Raw genomic sequence first — 9,720 nt, 5'->3', positions numbered from 1 at the left:
TCCTTCAAGCCATAGACGAGACCAAGATAAAATGATTCAGAAAGTTGAATATTTGGGAATTGGAAAATATTTAGAGTTTCAAGACCAACTGAGTGTCAACAGAACCTCGAGGCAAAGTTGTTCAACTTTGAGAAGACTTCGTCAGACACAGCCTCCAGAGGTGTCCTGCTGGAGGGTTTTGAACTCTAAAAAAGAGACTTAGGCCCCCTTTATTTGTTGGCGGTAAGCATACTCTGTTGCAATGGAGACAAAGTATGCTCACTACCAATATAATGGTCCGCCCAATGAAATTAGATACGGGAGGAACTTTGGTTCAATCATAGCAGAGACTGCTCCCTCTTTGCCGTGAATAAACTCCTCTGATGGCCCTGTTATGTAAGGGCAGTCGGAGGCAGAGCTCTAATTTCACCCACCTAATTAAGAAGGATGGAATTAAACGTCAGATTTCACTGCCAGCTAGTCCTTCTATCCACAGGTCCAGCAGTGTACTGAAGAGTTAGTTTAAGGGTCCAGTATTTATACCTGGAAGTGGGAGAAACTTGTAGATTTCCCCAGCATCTGGTTCTGGAATTTTTTCCAGTCCTGAGACCACAGCAAAAGAGTCTTGCTAAATAGCACTCCACCTCTGTTTCCTGAGGAGTAACCTTTGGCTCATAAAGGGTACAGGCTGGTCTAGGCCCTCCTCATTTAACTGTGATAGTACAGGCCCTATGTTGTGCTCTGAAGCATCCATCTGTACTATGAATTCCTGGTAGAAGCACCACTGGGCAGGACCAGAGACTACTTGAGTGCTCAATCACCTCCAAGTCAAGCATCTTGGATACCTCTGTCTTGAAGCTAGCCCTCACCTTGTATGAAAGTCTGTACATTGTATTCTTTACAGGGAGACTGTCTCCTGTATCTATGTCATGAGTACACAGGTGTGTGGGCACAGGAGTGAGGGAGAACAAAGTGTCAAACTGCCCTAGCAACTGGCGACAGTGCCTCTGCTGTTCTGGGGTCAAAGCAGAGAAGAGGTTGACACCTTCCACTGACTCATCCTGCTCCTTGGAAAATAGGAGGTAGGGAGAGATTAATTCTCCTCTTCCACCCCATCATCTGTTACCAGGAGTATGGTGACTTAGACCTCTCATGGTGTGGCTTAAAGCAGTTTGCATGGGGTACCCATATGGCACTCCTGAGGGTATTGAGGTCCACTAGGTAGGTGACCTCCCCCTTTCTCTACTGCCCCTCGTAGGGCCCAGACCAGCCATGTATTGACCTGGACTCCACTGGCTCCATAATGCACACTTTTTGGCTAGATTAAAATTTGAACAGAGGGGCCTTCTGGTCATCCTAGAGTTTCATAAGCTCCTGACTGGCTTCTAGATTTGCAGTGGCCTTCTTCCAGAAGCGCTGCATCTGGTTTTGGAGAGCAAGTATGTAGCTGACTACATACTGGGAGCTTGCCCCCACCCCATCTTAACCAAACTAGAGGTCCCCTAAGACTGTGGTCATATGTGACATTGAAAGGGCTGAACCCAACTCCCTTCTGTGGTACTTCCCTGTAGGCATAAAGCAGGCATGGTAAAAAGATGACCCACTCCTGCCGCCTGGGCTTAGGCAGACTCATAATCAATTAAATCTCTCAGCAAGCCCATTGGTCTGAGGGTGGTAGGGTATGTTTGTGAATTTGCAAATTATTCCACACTCATCCTACATGGACTTTATGCTTGCAGACATGACGCAAGTGCCCTTGTTAGATACTACTTCTTTGGGGAATCCCACTGCACTAAATTCCCCATCAAGGCCATAGGCACTGCTGGTGCAGTTACAGAACACCTCTGGGTGTCTAGTAGCATGGGCCACAAAAAACAGCATACACCTGTTGCCTAAGGCAGTTTTGGGGTCCAGGGACCCAACAATGTGGATGCCCACCCTTTCGAAAGAGGTGTCAACAACAGGAAAGGGAACTAGAGGAGCCTTGAGCATTTGCCTTGTTTTCCCACTGGCCTGGCAGGTGTCACAGGACCCACAGAATGCACCTGATGCATCTTCATCTGGGGCCTATAAAAGTGGGTGACAAGCCTGTTGAAGGTCATGTCCTGATCCAGGTGTCCTGCCAGGGTTATATTGTGAGCCAGACACAGGAGGAATGCTCCATTGCACTAAAGGACTACCAAAAGCTGAGTTGCCCCATATCCAGGAACCTAAGGCTCACTATATAGTAGGTGAGTACCCTAACATATGTGGTGCTCTCCAGAGTTGTCACCAGCTACCTGGGCCTCATCTTGCCGCCTCATGCCCTGTAGAGATTGGGCCTCGTTATGCACTTTACAGAATTCCTCCCTTGTGGGCCAATCGTCAACTTTCCATCCAGCAGACTCAGGCAGTTCTCCCAGGGTGGCGGTGTCCACCATGGTAGGTTCCAGGGTGACACCCTCAGATTCCATTTCCTCCTGGGCTGTTGGAGTTTCAGGGGCTGGCTTCTCACACCCCTTGCCCTTCTTCATTTTGGTAGCAGCTTGGCCATTTTTCCAGGCTCCAGGCCTCCTTGACTTCCCTCTTGGACAGTGTGGTCATGCACATCCACTCAAGCAACCCAACATCTCCAGGTGTGACCTGAGCTCCACTTCTTTCCAGACAGTGTGCTCTAGTCATTGCTTAACAGACAATCCACAGGCATTACAGGTCTCACAGCCAATTTTAGAAAACCTGACACCCCCCCCCCTCCGCCCCCCACTCAAAGGGAACTAGTGCCACAGGGTAGTGACTTTCATGGTTGTCTGCAACTACAATCTGGTAGAATGTATTGGATGTAACCTGCTCGAAGGACAACAGCTGACATCTTAGAGTAGCTATACTGGCTCCTGTGTCCTTCAAAGCCTCCACCCTCTGTCCATTGATGGTGACCCACTACCTGTACTTGGAAGTACTTGAAGGCATGCAAGCTTAGGATACCATCTCCTTGCCACCAAGAGACAGTTAGGTAGCCTCTACACTCTCCTCTGTGCTGCCTTGGACCACATCCTCCCCAAGAGCTACACTGGCCAACCCCAGTGTCTGCCTACCACTTGGGGTCTGTGCGTTGTTGAGGCATTTGATGTCATCCTTTACATGTCCATACTTTTGGCACGCATTTCCTTTGGGTGCAAACTTCTTATGATCAGGTTGAGACTGGTTACCTTTCCCTTGTGAACTATTTTGGGAGCCGTTAGAAAACTCCTTATTTTTAGGTTTTTCTCCCTCCTATTTTTTCTTTTGGGGACTCTGTCCACCCTTTGGGTGATCTCCCTCATATACCATCTTGTGGACTCTGGTGCTGAGCCAGCGGTCTACCTCCTTAGCAAACTATGTTGGGTCAGTGAGCTTACTATCCACTAGATGTTGGCACAGCTCTGAAAAACAATTGCTGAACATGTGCTCTTGGGCAATCAAATTGCACAGTCCCTTATAATCATTCACATCACTGTCTTTCACCCAACCATCCAGTGCTTTGCCAAGCAAATCCACATAATCCACCCAGAACTGTTATGGCAACTTCTGGTTGCCCTGTGAACTTCTGCCTATAGTTCTCTGGGGTGACACCATATTTCCTGGTAAGAGTGTACTTTTTGAGGGGTTACCTCTTCTTGTCCCCTTTCCATAGGGCTAACATTATGTCTCTCCCTTCACAGTGAATGTACCTTCAGAAACTAGCCCCCATATCTCCTCAGGGACCCGGTGCATCTCCAGGGCAACCTCATAGACCTGAATCCACTTGTTGTCCCCCCACAACAAATTTAGGCACAAGGTACTTGGGAATGTGGACCTTCCTGTCTCCAGTTGGCAATGGGGTCTTGATGCCACCCCTGCTGCTGGGCTCGGATGCTTATCTTGCTTTGAGGTCCAGCTCCTTCAGGCTTCTATCATGAGCCAGCCTCTTTTCCTACCGGGCCAACTTCTCCTCTATTTTCAGTTCAGCCATTTACAACCTGAACTCCCTTAATGCTTTCCTATCCAGCAGTTCCTCTGAGGACACCTTGTGGCTTGAGACGCTGCTGCTTGGCCTTGTTTTGGCAGGGGTTACCACTCCTGGGGGCCTTTTTCTTCAGTAGCGGCCCTTGGTGGGAGTGCTGCCGGGCGGGTACGTGGGGTGGGGGAGGGGCAGTGTGGGCAGTAGAAAACTACGGAACACGGCCAAATAGAGGTAAGTAATATTATAATATATAAATAAATAAAACGAATTTCGTTGAGCACGCTGCATCACCAAATGAAAGTAGTTCCTGCCAATACTTTAAAAAATAACCACCTGCTTGGCCTCATTTCTAATTCTGGCAGACAGTACCTCTGTCGGTCTGTCCGCCAGAATAGAAATCTGGCCCAAATCCAAAGGTAGACATTATGAAGATGCAGAAAGTATCTGCCTAAGAAGAGAATTTTCCTATTTGGAGTCACAAGGTGAAATCTTTTAAAGGGATGATGTGGTTGGGGTATCGACCTCCACCCCATTGCAGTCAGCCTGAAATCATGTCTAGGTCCTGATCAACCGTGAACACTGACTTCTTATTGGCGTTTTACTCATTCTTGGTGCATTTACCCGAATACTTTACTAATTCATCGCCAGTACTCCTTATCGGATTTTAGTCATTTTGGTATAATTTTTCTAGTTACGTTTTTCTAGATTTTTAGAAATTGGGTGTGATATTTTTATTGTGTTGGGTTTTTCAATTATTTTGGTACTGCTTAATACCTTACACACTTTTCCTTAAGTTATGTTTGTCTTCACTGTGCCCAAACTATTAGGGATTGAGTCCAGGTTTATTTATTGATCTTGTGTGTTGAATCTGACAAGACTTTGGACTTATTACTTGGGACTGGGTCAAGTTCTCCCCAACTAGTAACCCATTAGGTTAGAGGTAGGATGGAGAAATATTCTGAAACTGGAATTAAAAAGTCTGCTGGTATCTCCACCATGGAATCTGGGCATTATCAGTTAAAGCCCTTGGATTGAGGAATAACATGTGGAACACCTTGACCTTTACCACCTAAGGATTTGTAACTTTTGGGACTTTTCTGTAGACATTTCCCATCTGCTTTGAGAAGGTGGAACATGTCAGGGAACCTACAAGTGGTTTTACTGGGTACAGATATCACCCAGTAAAACCAGGACACGCATTCCTGCAGACTGTAATTTTGGGTATGGGAATACAAGCGCAATCAGAAGTTGGCGCAGTATTACCCTTGCAGATACCTCTCTGACCGGCTCATAATGAAGGCTAATGTGTATAGTGAGGTCCGAATTTGTCTAGTCTTTCAGGATTTGATGTACAGCACTTTCATAATCCCTGTTAGATGGAGAAGCATCTTATTCAAGGACACTTATACTTTTCATAAGGCATACAGTATTTACTGATTTGCTATGGCCACATTTGTATTGCAAAGCATACAGCAGAGTGTGCTCATACACATACAATATATCGACTTATCATTGGTTTCTTTCAGAGTTAAGTGCAGATAATGAGAAATAGGATCAAATATAGAAATGTTTTATTTTATTTTCCTAAGAACTTGTCATATTCCAGCTTTTGAGTTGTTAAAAATGCAGAGAACCCACCCAAAAACATAGGGCTCAATTTAGAATTTGACGGACAGAGTACTCCATTCCCCATTGGCTCAGTCGACAGAAAACTTCCTGACATGTCCTGAAGGAGTAGGGGCCATGGGAGGAAGGACATTACACAGTCCGCCCTATATACAGTGGACAGTGCAATGTCCTTTTTCCTGTCCATCAACGCCATGAAAAACATCAGGGGGTCAGTAGTTTTTTTGTTTCTCTGAAACAAACTCCTGCTTTGGGAGATTGTTTCAGAAAAACAAAATCTTTTGAAAAGTTTGGTGACTGGCCATCATAACCTATGGCAGTCGTCCACCATAATTTTTGTACACTGAAAGGAACCACTATAAAGGCGTTCTTTCCAATGGACAGCGATGGCAATCGGGCCTGTGGTCATCTCTAAATTTGGCAGACCGTAGTCAATCAGGGTAGCGATGTAATGTTCTCCACCACCCTGATGGATGGAGTGTTGTCCATCAGACTTTAAATCGAGCCCTTACTCTGCAAACAAAAAACATTAAAGGCCGTAATTTTGAATGGTAGAAAAATGAAGGACCACCATTTCCAATCGTAGTAAAAACACTTCTTACTTTGAACATTATTCATAACTTCTGTGAAAATGATAATAAAAATGGATAGCTTTTCACTTCATTCCTGAATGAATTTTGCATGATCATAATTAATTAACTACAGTCTTCTGGGAAATGAAAACAGGTCGTTCAAAACTGATCACCCATGAGCTTTTCAAGGCACTATGTTTGGGAAAAATTTGGTCACATGTCCATGTCTCTACGGGAGAGAAAAACATTGCTTTAAAAAATGAGTCATATGGGTGTATAGGTGTTGCCTTCCAGTTCCTGAGATTGAATGGTCCTTGTCCGTGTACCACTGGAAAAAGAAGAGGCACAAATCAGTTTCAGTCAATATCTGTTCATACTGTTTGTTGCATCACTTCAGCAATGTATTATCTTTGTAATTAGGCAAAATCACAAGCAAAAGATCATAGAAGACTAGAGTTTTAAACCTGGACAAGATTAAGGGCCTGATTTAGAGTTTGGCGACCAGGGATGGATATTCGATCCGCCCTATCTCAAGTGCATGATATCCTGTGAATGGATGCCATTTAGGGCTCGCTAGTGGTCGTAGCTGCATCTCCTGGCTTGCCCCTTGACCCCCTGGCACTGTTGTTAATGCCCCTGCCTCAGAGGTGACAAAATCTGTGCCTGGAAACAGGGGTAGCTTGTCCTGTCCTTATGGACATTGTTGGGGGTTCACTTTCCTTGTTCTCAGCCAATTCTTTTATTACACCAATAGTGAATAATATTATATTATTCACTATTAGTGTGATAAAAATGGAGTACAATTAGCTGGATTATGACTACCCGTCAGCTCAGGTAAACTAAACTTGCTTTTAAATGTATGCTTGGTGTGTGCTTGCGAGCGAGTGTGTTTATGTGAGAAGTGTGCAATGTGTGTATGTGTGACCATGTGTATGTTAGTGAAAGTAAAGGTCAAATGGTGCACGATGTCGCTTCTGCTACTCCTGGCATTTTGGTCAATTGACGTCCACGGTCCTGTGGAACTTGTAATCAGGCGGACGGAATATCCGTCACATTTGGGACATAGTAACCCATTCCACAAACTCGAAATCAAGCCCCAGAACTGGAAACTGGATACTATGTAATTTCTTAAAAACACACTCTTGAAAGCAAAGCATAACAGGAGAAGTTCCAAGTTTGAAAGTAAACTATGAATGCCTCTCTTTTCTCTAAAGTTCGGTCTTCCTCAATATTCCAAAGTTCCTCTTTCAATCACACAGACAGTAGCTGTAAGTGGCGGCTGGTGACATTTGAAAGTTATAGGCCATAAACGTTCAGGATGAGTGACTTGTGGGGAGTGAGTGTAAGGGAATCGGGGTTCTGCCCCCTAGAAAATTCTGAAAAAAGGCAAATTGTGCACTTTAATGCAAATCTGAGAAAGGAAGAAGGTTAATAAGGCAATTTTGAAAGTGAAGTTATGACATCAATAATGGGATTTTATATAATAATGATGTAGGTAGCTGCTTATTCAGTATAACCACAGTACTTCATAACAGACTTTGAGATAACAATCCTGAATACCTCACAGATTTCCTTATTTATTGATATGCCTTTGCAAATCTACTCAGGAAATACAAGCTACTGTGATGTTATACGTGGCACAATGAGACAGCAAAGAATAAACATTAAAAGGCAGTAGGGCACCCTACAAGGCACTGTATTTCTCATTCAGGGCATGTACTGGAAGTGTTAAGTCAAAGCACTGCATTGTGCTATTTCAATGCACCAGTTGCTCAGATTTGTGTTAGTAATGGCATTACTTGGTGCTTATTAACTTATGACATCTGTGCCCAGCACTGCACCCTGCCCTGTTTACATACACTGGCTGCATTAACCCCTTGAGTGCCCCACCCTTTCCCCGCCCTGTGCCGGCCCTTTCATTAGCGGGCGGGGTTCATGACGAGATAGTCTCGTCATGGGCACAGCGCAACCGCGGCCCATGACGAGACCATCTCGTCATGGGCACTCAAGAGGTTAAGGGTGTTTTCCTCACACTAGTTTTTATTTGTGTGGTTTCAATACACCGCTGCATTTGGCCCCTATCAAATACGATTGCTGTTGGCACCCTGTTGAGCCCTCTTTAAATAACAACGCGACAGTGCCTCTTTTTAATACAATGGCTGTCCATTACCACGGATTTGATGCGGTTGTAAACCAGTGGTTGCTCTTGCTGCTAGATATGGGGTACCGTGTAGAGCCTGGAGCTGCTCTGTGCCAAGTTGTGTGCTATTTTTACACAGTGCTTGGTCTTTGCATTATATTGGGGCTCATTTAATGGATTGGCTGCTCTTGGCGTTGCTGTTTTAAGGCATCGCTTACTCTTGCCGCTACACGGAGCAGTTTTTCGCGCCAGTGGCTGTGATTTGCGCCGTGTTAGGTGCGGAATAATTCAGTGGCTACTGTTGGTACCACTTCTAATGAAGAAACCGTGACCTGTTTTTGATAAATATGATTTGACCTGTGCGGGAAAAGGAAGTCGGGCTCCCACAGTGCCTGGGACCCTGCTCCTTTATTGATCCAACAGAAAGACCAGATTATGTGCCATGAACGTGGCCCCCGATTTTAATTGCTTGTGACTTCCTTTCGCATAGTACGCATATGTGGCACTTCTCGATGAAGCAGCATTCGACTGCTGTGTACCTCCCATTTTGATACATTTACATATTTGTTTACATTATTTTAAATGGTTACATTTCTAAATTTGCATATTACTATTCTTCATGTAACGCAACTGGTGCTATGTAAAGTGCTCTGATACCCGATACCTTCAGGTCAAGTTCGCGCTATATAAAACTCCGTAAAAAAAAAAATATATATTCTTTCCCCGGCACAGTGATGTTATGTTATGTTATGTTATGTTATGTTATGTTATGTTATGTTATCTTGGCTTGTAAAGCGCAACAGCTGCCCCAGCAAGGGGGCGTCCCGGCGCTAATGCAGGAAAGACAAACACAGCAGAGAGCACGCCAGAAAAACTAAGGGGCAGGGAAAAGATAGGTCTTAATGGCCTTTCTAAAAGGCAAGTAGTTGTCAAGGGATGATGTACACACATTCTGAATGCATTAGGAAGACCTGTAAGGGATGTATTTCAACCCAGATTTTTCTTAAAATTACACATTTAACGGCTTGAGTTGCTATTGTTTTGCTCAGAATTATAACTTCTTACTAAAGTCTAGCCCAAAATTTTGTATAAAGATCATTAATAGTTCAGCGAGGCGTGTTTTTTAAGTATTTTTGTAGGCTAAGCACAATTTTATGGGAATTGCTAGTAATAACTGTTTGCACGCTTTTATGTTCTTTTTAGGTCTCGGCTGCGAAAGGCTGCGCTTGCGCAGTCTCGCTCCGAGATTTAATGAGTTGGAGTGACTTTGAGAAGAGGGGCTTGCACCCGCCCCTCTTCTATCCTGTTCTCCATTGGCTGGCCTCTTAAATGCTGGCCAGCCACTGGAGAAGAGGTCCAGTCACTCCGTTGAAGCCCCGTCTTTTTCGGATCGGGGGGCGTGTTTTTTCGTTGCTTTTCGCAGGGCGTGTTTTTCTCTCCTCCAG

General features: G+C 44.7%; 1 protein-coding gene across 2 annotated transcripts in view; it reads right to left on the bottom strand.

Annotated features, from left to right (window-relative positions):
• Window positions 1–5,491: 5,491 nt before the first annotated feature.
• FAP (fibroblast activation protein alpha) overlaps window positions 5,492–9,720 on the bottom strand; it is a 619,508-nt gene continuing 615,279 nt past the window's right edge. For both annotated transcript variants that reach the window (XM_085645424.1, XM_085645423.1), the window contains one exon: window positions 5,492–6,463. In XM_085645424.1, coding sequence (XP_085501550.1) covers window positions 6,365–6,463 — 99 coding nt within the window. In that variant the 3' untranslated portion in view covers window positions 5,492–6,364. The remainder of the gene's footprint in view (window positions 6,464–9,720) is intronic.

This window comes from Triturus cristatus, chromosome 3_1, assembly GCF_964204655.1.
Source record: "Triturus cristatus chromosome 3_1, aTriCri1.1, whole genome shotgun sequence".
NCBI lineage: Eukaryota > Metazoa > Chordata > Amphibia > Caudata > Salamandridae > Triturus > Triturus cristatus.
This window is presented reverse-complemented; position numbering and strand designations above follow the sequence as displayed.